The sequence below is a fragment of the Sesamum indicum genome, linkage group LG2, assembly GCF_000512975.1.
Source record: "Sesamum indicum cultivar Zhongzhi No. 13 linkage group LG2, S_indicum_v1.0, whole genome shotgun sequence".
In the NCBI taxonomy this organism is placed as follows: domain Eukaryota; kingdom Viridiplantae; phylum Streptophyta; class Magnoliopsida; order Lamiales; family Pedaliaceae; genus Sesamum; species Sesamum indicum.
This window is the reverse complement of record NC_026146.1, coordinates 12,392,252-12,405,932: the sequence shown is the minus strand read 5'-3', so window position 1 is coordinate 12,405,932 and position 13,681 is coordinate 12,392,252. Positions and strand designations below refer to the sequence as shown.

The 13,681-nt window shown below is 37.0% G+C and overlaps 1 protein-coding gene and 1 pseudogene across 1 annotated transcript; both read right to left on the bottom strand.

The window, feature by feature from the left end:
* On the bottom strand, positions 1,836 to 3,075 carry LOC105155969 (RING-H2 finger protein ATL29). Its single transcript, XM_011071967.2, has one exon. The coding sequence runs from the start codon at positions 2,959 to 2,961 to the stop codon at positions 2,044 to 2,046; it is 918 nt and encodes a 305-aa protein (XP_011070269.1). The 5' UTR covers positions 2,962 to 3,075; the 3' UTR covers positions 1,836 to 2,043.
* Positions 8,070 to 10,892, bottom strand: LOC105156290 (annotated as a pseudogene).

Here is a 13,681-nt window from a genome sequence, read left to right as displayed (position 1 = left end):
TTTATGTCCTCAACTTTGTCGCATGAATTTCCCAACATACCCTCACTTTTAACGGGAATTACATCCTTAGGAGTCAGGTGCTACACTCATTTCAATTGTTGCAACAACTGTCCCGAGCAGCACAGTGCCCTTTGCCTTTCTTTCATGTATGGTTTGCCGGTGTCTATGGTGTTGGATTTTCTTCACAAGGATCGTCAATGTTGTTCTATGCAGTACATTAAAGTTCAAATTTGATTTTCGCATGAATTCAATTTGACTGACTGCAGATCATCTCCTTGTTTAAATGTGTGTGGTTGATTTTGTCAGTGTTGAAGAAGAAGGGGTCGATGGCAAAGGAATTTATGTGGTTGTTGAAAGATCGAACGGGGAAAGAAGACGAGGGTGGGGTGATGGGCTTCTCCTCATCACGTTTTCTCTTTTTAGAATGATTTCTCTCTCTCTCTTTAGAGATTTAAAAGGTGTTTGGCCAAATTTATAAACTTCTCAAAATATCTTAAAAGATATTAGAGAGCTTATAAGCTCCAAAAGTATTTGGCCTATTTTTTAAAAAAAAATATGTTATAAGATTTCAAAATAAGATGATTTGAATCTTATAAGTTTTTTGAAAAAAAGTTAACTTCTCTAATTTTTTTCAAAAATCTTATAAGCTCTATAAGATTAATATGTAATAAAAATTATCCTTATTCTCACATACAAAAACACATTCTCATATGGTTCGAATATTAAAAGAGTAATACTATGTGTACGGTTTGAATATTTTTATTTTTATTTTCATATTAAATAGTGAATAACGACATACAAACTTTCGATTTTGGAGAGTATTTTGTTTTTGTTTAACAGTACCAATTAAGTTTAGAAAGTGAAGTACATATAATAGAATAAATAGTTTTCTTATCAATTAAAACACATATTATCTATTTTTGAAAATTAAACTGTATATACTTATATTTGAATGACAAAAATAGAAATATTATTATGAACTTTATATTCTTTTATAGCTAACTATAAATGACATATTTATCACTAGAAATATATTTCTATACGTGCGTTGCACGTCATACTTTCGATTTACATAAGAAACTCCGGTCAATTGATATTAAGAACTACAATATGTTATTATATATATATATATATATATTTTATAAATATAGATTAAGTTTATATTATTATAAATATCCTCTTGTTCTTTATTCCCATTATTAGACAATATATTTTTATAGGATATTTAAAATTTAAATGGAATTTAAATGTTAATTAGAAGTATTAGAAAAGTAGAGTCAGAATTCTTGTCTCTTGTTTATTAGATTACAAGTCTTCCATTTTTAATTTAAGATAAATAAATGGGGGAAAATGCAAGCAACATCCTTGTGATATTGTAAATGAGTAAATTACCTCCTTATGAAAATATAAATAGCGATTTACCTCTGGATTCCTGTATTTTTTAAAATACAACAATTTACCCCCTTGTGATTTTTAAAATAATGCAATTAACCTCCATTTTAAAAAGTACAAAAGACAAATTGCTATATATTTTTTTATAGAGAAATAATATACTCATTTTTAATATCACAATGGGTTAAATTACTACTCACCCTAAATAAATGTGTAGAACAGTTAGAATGTCCACTTTCAAAAATCTAGTTTGTGCAAAGACCACAACCCCAAAAGGGTAATTAAACCAAGAAATGATCATAAAAGTAGGTAGTGATTGAGGCGAAGAAAAGTTGGAAATTGGTGAAAGAACTTTGATCAATATTCTTTCTCTTTTACTGTAATGTTTCCTTTTGATCTATAATATACTTTAACTTTTCCTTCACAAAAATACACCGATCATATACCCCAAACTTGGTATTAATCCTCACAGTGCCAAGAAAATTTAAATAATTTACACTAAACCATGTTATTTTCTTACTATGTTTTGTTTGTGTCATTGGTAAATGACAATCATCTGTTCTATGAAACATTAACTCTTAATGCAGAGTTGTAAGGGGAGAAATGACAAAAAATTAAAAAGAGAAACACACAAAAGGAAAGAAGAGACAATTATACTTTGTTGATATCTCCACCAGACAACTCCGAAACCTGACTAAGACCAAAATTTCTAGTGTTAGCTTTAGCATTATACTCTCCAAAAGTTGTCCAACTTTTGTTAGACTTATGGCCCCTTACTATGTCTGACTTCACATGTTCGGGCAATCTTAAAGTAAATCTATCTTCTTCGTCCGTATTTCCAATTATTGAATGGCCTGTTGAGTGTGATCTAGAGTACTTTTGTGCCTGATCATCTTCTTCATCTGTGCTAGAAGAAACAATCAGGTCTTTATGATCTCTACCCCTTCGTTCATCTTCATTTTCATCCTTGATTGTGATGCTAAAACTGTCTTCAGTCAGCTCGTTTTCGTTTATCTCATGCATGACATTGCTGGCATAAATAGGAGACTTCACCGGTGATTGCACCGGTGAATCGAGCTTCCTCCTACAGACCGGGCATGTCTTATGCGACTCGAGCCAAAGGTCTATGCATTCTTGGTGGAATACATGGCAACATGCTGTCAACAGGCGAAGCACGTCGCTAGCATCAAACTCAACCAAGCAAATGGCGCACTCTAGCCCATATTTTTCCTTCCTATAATCTTTGACAGTTGAATAGATGAAAGTTGGAAAAGACTGTACAATCAAAGGATCGAGACCACCGGCCGCAGTGGATGAAGTGGCGCCACCTACCGGAGTGCCGGTGGGGCTATGCCGGAGATGCCAGGTGTGCAGTATGTTCTGCATGAAACATCGACAAAAATATATAGAAAAAAAACCCACAAAAAAAAATATAAGGAGGATAATTGTGAGGATAATGGTGATTGGGGGATATGTATAAGGTTGTGGTGTTTGAGGTGGCGGCGGCGGAGGTTGGGCGGAGCCTGTGGCCATTGCCCCAGGCAAAGGTTGGGCGGAGCCTGTTGCCATTGCTCCAAGAATTGAAAGGAAAAAAGAGCCAAAGAACTTTTAACTACTGGTCAAAGATGAATATATTCGGCCTTGACCTACCTTTGTAGGGTCAAGATGAATGATGAAGAGAAAGAAGAGGCAAAACTTGGGTTGAATATTTTTGGTGTTCAAAAATATTATTAGTTGACAGACTAGAGAGAGTAGAATTACTACAACGAGACAATCAAGGAGAAGCATTAGTTCAGTTTCTTTTCTTATTATGTTCTAAAGCTGTCTTCGACAACGCGCGTGTATCACATGCGTCATTACATTATAAGATATTTTTATCAAAAAATAAAAAATAAAAAACGTACGTTGACATTAATATTGCATGTTGTTGATAACCTCGTCAATCTGGTAAAATCAACAATAATGTGGCTTAATGGTCAGTTTTCCTTGTGCGGCCAAATTTGGAGTCATTGAGCAAGTCGTTAGAGGAGTGGTGAAAAATGTGAAGATCCTGTCTGATCCTAAGCATTTTTGTGCCTAAGTTTACTTTGGTACATAACTCTTGCACTACAGAAAAAGGGCTTCATAGTGATGGTATTTTCGACAAAATTTCTGATGGTCTAACAAAGATTTTATAATTTTTTAAGTGTCCAATTCATCAAAAATATTATTCTATTACAACTTATGAGAGTAGTCAGTAGGATCGAATTCATAAAGATTGATTTTAAATTAATTTCTACAAATAAAATACAAAAATAAAAGAGGGGGGGTTTGTTTAAAGTCTAAATCTAGAAAACAAAATAAAGAAGAGAAATAAATATGAAAAGAAAGATTTCTAGTTAAAGACAGAATCATACTTGATTCAACTGTTGATCATAGATACAAAGATGACAATTATTCATGATAGATAAATTGGTTATGGTCATTAGTATGACCTAACAACCTCATATCTTCTTACCTTGTCATTAGTCAAGAAAGTCCATTAATTAATTCTCTAGTTAGTAAACAATTCTCTTACTTGAGGGATGTCTTCTCAATGTTTCTCGTAGGAGGTTTCCTGCACTTTTGAGGATGCCTATTCATGATAGATAAATTGGTTATGGTCATTAGTATGACCTAACAACCTCATATCTTCTTACCTTGTCATTAGTCAAGAAAGTCCATTAATTAATTCTCTAGTTAGTAAACAATTCTCTTACTTGAGGGATGTCTTCTCAATGTTTCTCGTAGGAGGTTTCCTGCACTTTTTCTTGGAGGATGCCTTCTTAAGTCTCCTTAGCAGGGGTTCCTTTCGTCTCTCTTGAAGGATGCCCCCTAGACTTTCTTAGTAGGCGGGTCCCTTTCAACTTTCTTGAGGGATGCTTCTTTAGACCTCCTAGGTAGGAAGATTCCCTTCAACTTTCTTAAGGGATGCCTCCTTAACTTTTCTTGCATATGAGTACTTAAATATTATATCTTGAAATATACTTGCATAAAGAAGTAATGAATATAAAGGGTATGAAGGCTTACAAGGGGAGTCCCGGAGGCTCCTTCGATGATGGAGGCCGGCCTAAGCTTTGGCAGGGCTTAGTCCTATATGGTTTTTATGCCTCATTTTAAGAAATATAATAAATCATACATTTCTGAGAGGGATGTATCCAAAGAGAGAGGGGCTCTGTGATGTCCGCAGATGTAGACTTGGTAGGGAGAGCCCTACAAGAGGACTGGTTGGGGGATGTCGTTCAAGAGGATGGTTTTAGAAGGGGTCCTTCAGGAGGACTTATTAGAGGATGCCCTACAGGAGGAATTTTTAGAGGGAGTCCTTCAGGAGGACTTATTAGAGGATGCCCTATGGGATGACATTTTTAGAAGGAATCCTTCAGGAGGACTTATTGCAAGATGCCAGATATTTTAGAGGGAGTCATTCAGGAGGACTTATTGCAAGATGCCAGATATTTTAGAGGGAGTCATTCAGGAGGACTTATTGGAGGGTGCCATGCGGGAGGATATTTTTAGAGGGAGTCCTTTAGGAGACTTGTGGGAGGGTGCTCTGCATGTGATGGAGACGCCCTTCTTTGTGCACAATACTTCTTGATGTTGTGAATGTTCTAGGGACGTGATAGTGGACGTCCTTCAAAGTCTTCGAGCTCGTAAGCCCCTCGCACTATTACTGCTGTAACCTTGAAGGGTCCTTCCCAATTGGGGTCTAATTTTTCCATCGATTTCAATGCGTCCACTCTTTGCAATACAATGTCCCCTACTTGAAAACTCTGTGTCTTTACCCTCCTATTACAGACATTGACCATGGTATTCTTGTATCTTTGAATACGAATGGAAGTTTTTTTCCTCAATTCTTCAATGAGGTCTAAGTTCTCTTTCAATAACACAATATTGTTTTCTTCAGAGAAATGTAGGATTCTGTGGGAGGGTACTCCCGACTCAGCTGGAATGATTGCCTCGGTCTCATACACGATGGTGAAGACACTTTGTCCTATGGATCCCCGAGGGTTGTGTGATATGCCCATAGGACACTGGTTAATTTTTTTTATCCAATTTTTTTTATCGTCTCTTAATCCCTTGGATGTGGATTCAGTTGGTAACCTCCACTTGCCCGTTGGCTTGGGGGTGTGCGACTGATGTGAATCTCTGCTTGATACACAGACCTCTACACCAGTGTTGTATTTATGGCCTTGAAATTGTTGTCCATTATCTGAGATTATTTGCGAGGGAGCCAAAAGTAGCAAATGATGTTCTTCCATATAAATTTCATCACCTTTGTTTTTGTAATGCGGGCGAGTGATTCAATTTCCAATCACTTGGTAAAATAATCAATGGCTACTAGCAGAAATTTTCTTTGACCAGGTGCTAGGGAGAATGGTCCCACAATATCTATCCCTTATTGTGTGAAAGGACATGGTGATAGCATGGTTGTCAAGGGCTCCGCAGGTCAATGTATGAGGGAGGAATGTTTTTGGCATTTCTCTCATTTGATCACTAGTTGCTTTGCATCTTGTTTCATGGAACATAGAAGTATCCTGACCGCAATGCTTTGTTCTCGAGCACCCAAGTGCCCGCATGCGTTCCACAACAGCCATTGGGTATTTCTTTAAGAATATGAACTCCTTCTGACTTGGATAAATATCAGAATAGATGATACGTAAAGGATTTCTTGTAGTAGAAAATGAGCAACTCGAACTTTAAGCCTGACAACCTCCCATCTGTTATGTGGGAGGCGTCCTTCTTCAATCCATCGGATAACAGGGGTCCTTTAATCCTCTGAGTAGGATATGGCTTGAATACAAATGGGAGCTTTTGGTTTAGGAAGGTATTGATTGTATGGTGATGTGCCTCATTCTACAATCTTCTAGAGCACTGGTTAATTTGGAGAGGCAGTCGGCTTTAATGTTTTCCTTTCTTGGGATTTGTACAATTTGAAAGCTTTCAAATTCCATTTTTAGTTCCACGATCTGCTATAGATATTGTATCATGTTTTCTTCTTTGGCTTTGTAGGATCCTTCCACTTGCTTCACTATCAGTTGGGAATCTGAATAAGCTATCACATGTCTAGCTCCCATGCAAATGCCTCATATCAGCCTCGTTGTTGGAGGCATTGAATCCAAATTTAACAAGGAACTCCAGGTCTTCTCCTTGGGGTGAGGTGAAGACTATACCTGCACCACTATCTTGAGTTGTGGATGATCCGTCTACATGCAATAGCCATTTCTCAGCTTGAGGGTGCCTTCTTCAGATGTTCCTGCAGACTCAAAGACAAAATCGGCTAGGGCATAGACTTTGATGGTAGTTCGGGGCAAATAAGAGATATTGTATTCACTCAATTCTACTGCCCACTTCACCAATCGTCTTGAGGTGTCTGGCTTACCCAGTATTCTACTGCCCACTTTACCAATCATTCGATGTGATCGGGACTTCTATTTGGGTAGAATGGTTATTCCATGGGCGATTACAAGACACATCCATTTGGACTGTCCTAGAACACCGGGGACCATAGGGGTGGAAAAGTTATTGCGATTGCGGACTTGGATAAGATCAGTGGTGGATTACCAAGTTGGAGATGGGACGAGTTTCTACCTATGGAAGGACTCGTGGAACCACATAGGCCCTCTTATCCATAGATTCCCATGAGGGACTGCTTGCTTGGACCTTCATGAATCTACCTTGTTGAGTGCAGTTGTACATGAGGGACAGTGGAACTGGCATCATATTACAGATAGGGAGTGCTCAGAGATTAAAATAGTGTTACCACAGATCTATGGGGGTGACGATCGTATTCGGTGGAAGTGTTCAACTGGAAGCCCCACCACTCACGAGCTTTATCAAATCTTTATTCCACTTGGACCTAAAGTAGAATGGAATTCACTACTTTCAGGATCTTTGAAAATTCCTAGATATATGTTCATCTTATGGCTTGCTATTTTGGGCAAACTTGTCACCACGGATAAACCTTGGTTATCTCACCTAGGAAACTACGTGCTTTGTAATGATGATATGGTAGAGTCATACGACCACCTCTTCTTCCGACGCAGATTTAGTAGACGATGCCTTTACTCTGTTCAGCACATTATTCGATTCCAATGGCCCAATAGGGGTTGGGCAAGAGATATTGAGTGGGCAGCAAGGAAATGGTGAGGGAAGCACATCATCAATATTGCATACCATGCCTTACTTAGTGCGATTGTGTACCACATATGGAGGGAGCGGAATATGAGACGATTCCATCATGAGGAGAAGACGCCCAGTACTGTAGCTAACTTAATTGTAAATGATGTTAGACAGCGTATTCTTAGCGTTGAGTTAGCTAGTTCGATTAGTACATATGCATTATACCGACTGTGGCGCATCCCCTGGCCTGCTGAGGCTACCGCCTGAAAAGGAGCATTGTTGTACTATACCTTTTTACTTATTAATGAAAATTCTATTTACCCAAAAAAAAAATTAGTCTTTACTCCAATGGGATGTGAAAAGAAGTATGGGCATAGCCTTCTAGTAGTGATGACCAATGCGAGGGTCATCTTTGTTACGAGAAAGTATATATATATATATATATATATATATATATATATATATATATTATATAAGTTAAGAAATGAGGAAAAAAAACTATCTAAAGATAGTCATTTAAAATCATGATGAGTGGAAAAATTAACAATAATTATTTAATTTAAAAAAATAAAAAATTGTCATATCAATAAAGTAAAATCACCAGTAGGGTGCTCTTCAATTATATACAGTATACATATTAATAAGAAGAAAAAATTTGTTAATATTGCACATCTTGGAAATTAGCGTGGACGTGGCTCAGTGATGGAGGCATCATTTCTAGATGAATGAGTAGATGGAGTCGGATTCCTCTCTAACGACCTACGAAACTCCAAGCTGTTGGACATGAAAAATGCAGGCGGCGAAGGCACCGGTAAAGTGGTGGAGAAGCTGTTGAGCATGAGAACAACTGAAGCCATTGTTGGTCGGTCGGTCGCATTTTCTTGGACACACAACAGACCGATGTGAATGCATCTCAAGATGTCTGCCTGAGAAGCTGTACCAGACATCAATACCGGGTCTATGATGCTTGTTGCTGTTCCCTCGTGCCAATTTCTCCATGCCTGTGCAAGTGTAAGACTACCTTTAGTTAGGTATCAAACATCAATGTTTATACGCTGAAAATATGGTATGTTCTATCCACGAACTTACGAAACTAATCAGCATGTCTCCTCCATTCTCCCCATCCCGGAAAGAGTTGTTCTTCCGTCCGCTAACAATTTCAAGAACCAGCACGCCAAAGCTAAAGACATCTGTTTTCACAGAGATTCGTCCATGATTTGCGTATTCTGGTGCCATGTATCCACTGCAATTGCTAAGTTGTAAGAATATTTGGCCTATGTATGTATACTGATTAAAGAGAAAATAAATGATATATACTTGTTAGATTTATGAGGGTGTAAGACTTACTATGTCCCAACAATTTTGCTTGCACAACCTGCACTTTGATCATCTTGGTCAAATAACCGTGCGGTACCAAAATCTGCTATTTTGGGGTTCATTTCTCCATCCAGAAGGATGTTGCTAGCTTTGAGATCACGATGAATAATACGGAAACGGGAATCCTCGTGTAGATAAAGAAGTCCCCTGGCAATACCCCCTATGATTTTGTAACGCTTATCCCAGTCGATATAGAAACGTTTGATCCGGTCTACATGTCCAATGAGCATGACGTTAGAGCTTAAAACATTCATAACATACGAGCAACCAATAATGAAAACGGAAGCAAATCTTACCAAATATGAAATGGTCTAGACTTGCGTTTGGAACGAATTCGTATATAAGAAGCCTCTCAAGTCCCTCTAGTGCAAATCCCAATAGCCTAACCAAATATCTGTGCTGAAGTTTGGCCACTAACAAAACTTCATTCTTAAATTCGACATCTCCTCGCACTGAACGCCTAGACAACCTTTTGACTGCTATTTCTTTGCCGTTTTCAAGTTTTCCCTAAGACACACATAAAACATAAGTTAACTGAGGTCGAACTAAATTCTATAAGCCTATACATCAGTTATTTGTTAATTCCCAGGTGGTGTAACCATATCTATGTCCAAATACCTTGTAAACAACTCCGAATCCACCTTGTCCCAGCTTGTTACCATCAGAGAAATCATCAGTGGCAGCTCTAATTTTGCCAAAATCATATTGCAGGGATTCTGTAGCGCTCATCCCCTCATTAGCTGAATTAATTGAACAAGTGAAAGACAAAAAGTTTAGTCGAACTAATTAGCTGATGAAGTAGATACGGCAGAGTTCATATACCATAAACAAACAAAGAAAACACCTACACGGGATAGTTTCCACTGCCTTCTTCTTTGTTCTCTTTCTCAGGCTGAAGCCAACACAGATAGCTACTACTAGACACGCAACCACTGTAGCAACAATGATTATGACAGTTGTTCGAGTTGTATTATCATTGCCTTGTCCTGCAAAAATCCAATTATCGTAGTCTTATTAAATTCCCCTTCTTGATAGACGTCGATTCATCAAATTTCCAAGCAGGTCTCGTCTTAGAGAAAATGCGGATAAAAGAATTGATCACCTGGCGGTGCGGGCAGTGGTGGGGGAAGCACTGGTGTAGGTGCAGGTACAGGCGGAGGGGAAGTCATGGACACCGCCGCCTGTGCTTCTTGAATTCTAGTTATGTTGTAAAAACGATCAAGGCGATATTGAAGATTGCAACTGGGCAGCAGTATTATCGCCCATCTTTTACCATCAAGTGGGATACGTTGGGCAGCTGCGGTCAAGCAACCCGAGCAATCCTCCTCGGAGATGTCTGGCGTGCACTGCAGCATAGCATATATCCACTGAAAATTCGGCGCTGTGTGATTCCCTGCTGCAACCTTCATCAGCGAGCCCCCCCAGGTTCTCCTTAAATTGGTCCGGGCTCGAAACGTTAGTCCTATCCCACCCCATAATAACCGGAGAATCAGCCCGATTGCCGAACAAGGACACATTCGAGTAATGCAGCACACAAACGTCTCTCCAAAGAATTGCATGTTTTCGTTCCGGGCATAAATCAAGAAGCTGGATTGTAGCATTTTGGACGCAACTACGACAGGATTCAAGCTGAATATCGGGTCTGCAGAGGGCTAAGGCGTAGGCTCGATCGGGGGGCGCCTCGCCCTGGGATGCGTTGTAGAACCCGCTGTCGTCCATGTTTGAAGAAAGTGACGAAAGGAGGGTGTTGAGATTAGCACTGTATGTGGAGTTGGCAGTGTAGTTACCATCGTTGTAGCACCAGTAGTTTTGGGCAGTGACAAAATCAGAAAGACTTGTAAGAATGAGGAGAATCAAAGCCATCCATGCTTGGAACTTCATCATGCTTTTGTTTCTCTGGTGGAAATCAGATACAGAATGCAAATGAGAGAAGCAGGTTTGCTTCCTTCAATCCTGAAGAAGTTTCTTCGTTGGACTAGCTCGATTCCGTGTATAGTCGGTCAGTTCACATTTACCTCATATTTTTAAAATTAAAAGAAAAAATTATACTATAATTTAAAAGTTGGATAGCATACAATTCACGAATGATTGACTCATATTCTTGTTTAAATATTTTTTTTTATTTTAATCTTAATTTAAAAGTGAGGACACAATCAATACATGCGTGAATATAATATCAAGCTTACATAATATTAATATTTCATTTTGAAGTTCGAAAATCGAACCGGATAAATTACTGAATCACTAGATTGATTGGTTGGATCGGATTACAAAAATCAATTGACTCGAACTGTATTTTATATACATATATATGTAATATATTTATGCACATTATATATTTTAATTATATTAAAAGATAATTATGATATAATAAAAACGTGGAACTAATAAAATTCATTTAGAGTCGCATTTGTCAAAGAAACTTTATGGTATTATGAAAAGTGATAAATACAAATAGGTCCCTGATTTACTTTTACAGACTTGGATGGTTGACTTGGAAGATTCGCAATTTGGTGTTACTTTCTTGGATTAGACTTTAGGAGCAATGGATGTGAAAGGACTCCAAAAGGACAAGGGGAGAGGGAGACTAATAAAGAGGTTGTTTCTAGTGGGAATGACTTTGACCTGGTCTATCTATGAGTTTTGGACTGGAAAATAAGTTTGGTTTCATGTCATTTTCAGCATTTAATTTTCAAAGTAATGATAAAAGAAGAATATGTTTATCTATATATATTTTTATTAACAAAACTATTATTGTCAATCATTATATACATATGAAATTCTACTATTTTTATATATTAATTAATGTTCATAAAAATAGTTTGGTCCGAACAGTTTTAAATGATTTAAAAGGAAGAAAGATGTTGTAAAAGCCCAAAGTAATACAAGCCTAAAGTGGCTCAGTCCGAGTAAACTCCCGAGTGCCGCAAAGAAACCTAATCTATGTAAGTGCCAATTAAATTGACGATTTTGTAATTTATTGTAAGCAATTTCATTCATTATGTAATATTGAATTATTAAATAAAAGTTATATTCAATGGCATCATTTTGCCGTGCTAACTTCATATGTACTTTGCTAGACTACTATTGCACCACAACGAAGCCAACAGATCGATTTAACAACCTAGGTAGTTGGGTTGCTGGTCTAGGAAGAGTGTCGATGAATCTGAGTTTCATTTTTGTGCCAAGCGCTACATAAACTGAACGACCCCATGGTAAGAAATTTGTTCCATCTAATGGAGAAGAAGGCATTATTAAACTTGAGTTTTCTGAAGGATGTATGTACAAATCTTCATTTTGGAGCTGTTTCGCAGCAACTCTACTATTCGTCCCCTTAGTTGGATTAGTCATAGAATTCATCATATTCTCAGTGAACTTATAATGCCGTAAATGAAAACCAAATTGATCTCAGTGTGCAGATACCTTCACAAGGAAGACTCTAATACCATATAGAATTCAGTATAACAAAAATGAAGAAGCAAGTAAAGTGCAATGGAGGCCATGAAAATCAATTTTTAAGCTCTCTGAAGAAGAAGGAGCTCAGCTTAAATACAAAAATCAAACCTTATAACTGCTGCTAAATAACTAACCAACTCATCGATGACGTGGCCTAATACACAAAAGAACAATTGAGTCAGCTATACACATCAACAGTATCTAAAAGAAACAGAAATAATATTTTGGAAATGTGATCTATCCCGCGTCTACAAAATCAACTTCGTCTTCTTCATGGTGATCTTCCTTAGGTTGTTGTTGTCTGTATTGATGAACTTCATCAATACCTTACAAAATTGAAAACGTATGTTTTCGCACTAAAATATCAAAATTAAAAATGAAAACAAAGCAGCTTCAAGTATCTATACATAAACGGGTTAAATGCAATTTAACCCCCTATGATATGAGCAAATACCCCTCTATGAAAAAAGAATTGGCAAATTACCCCCCCTGTGTTTCAAAAAAACAAGCAAATTACCCCCCTATCTATGGTTTAGATTGGGGGATAATTTGCTCAGTTTTCCAAAACACAGAGAGAAATAGGAGTTTTAACTAAGAACCGAACTAATATAATTAGTTTACTTTGCATGCAATATTCATTATGGTAATAATTTAGAGTTATTGTATGAAGAATATAGTTTTAGGGGAAAATATCTCAATTTAAAAAAATAGAGTTTTATTTTGAAAATGTCAGAAAGACAATGTCAAAAATAGCTTAGTCACATTAAAATTACTCAATGAAATTAATTTAGTAGACTTTTATTTGCTTGTAATAAACCATTTCTTCATTGACTTTGGATCTCGACTTGCATCATTATGCATTTCAAACTACTTTAAATAGTTCACTTTTCTCAACTTATGGCACTGAATTTGACACGAGGACAATAAGGTTGTTCCATGTCACTTCCATTTCCAAGAGACCATGCAAATTAATTTATTCATTCAATTTTTCACTTTTAATTATAATTTGTTGTTGCTAGTCAACGATGTCTAATAATTACATTTTAAAAAAATAAATGGATATTTTTCATGATAAAATTTAACTTCCAGAAATAAAACTTGGATTGATTATACTTAGACCCCACTAAAAATGCTAAATTATATTTTCTCTTAAATTTTTTTTTTGAAATTACACTTACACCCCTTTAAAAAATTCTCAAGTTACAACCAGTCCTCGTATGATAGGGTTTGAACGAAAAAGACTGACGTAAGTAAAGAAAAATACATTAATTTTTAATTTTGCGTCTCATTTAACATTCCCATGTATAGTTTTAAATCT

Excerpts from the sequence above, each read along its gene's own strand:
- LOC105155969 (XM_011071967.2), bottom strand. The coding sequence starts at position 2,961 with ATGGCAACAGGCTCCGCCCAACCTTTGCCTGGGGCAATGGCCACAGGC.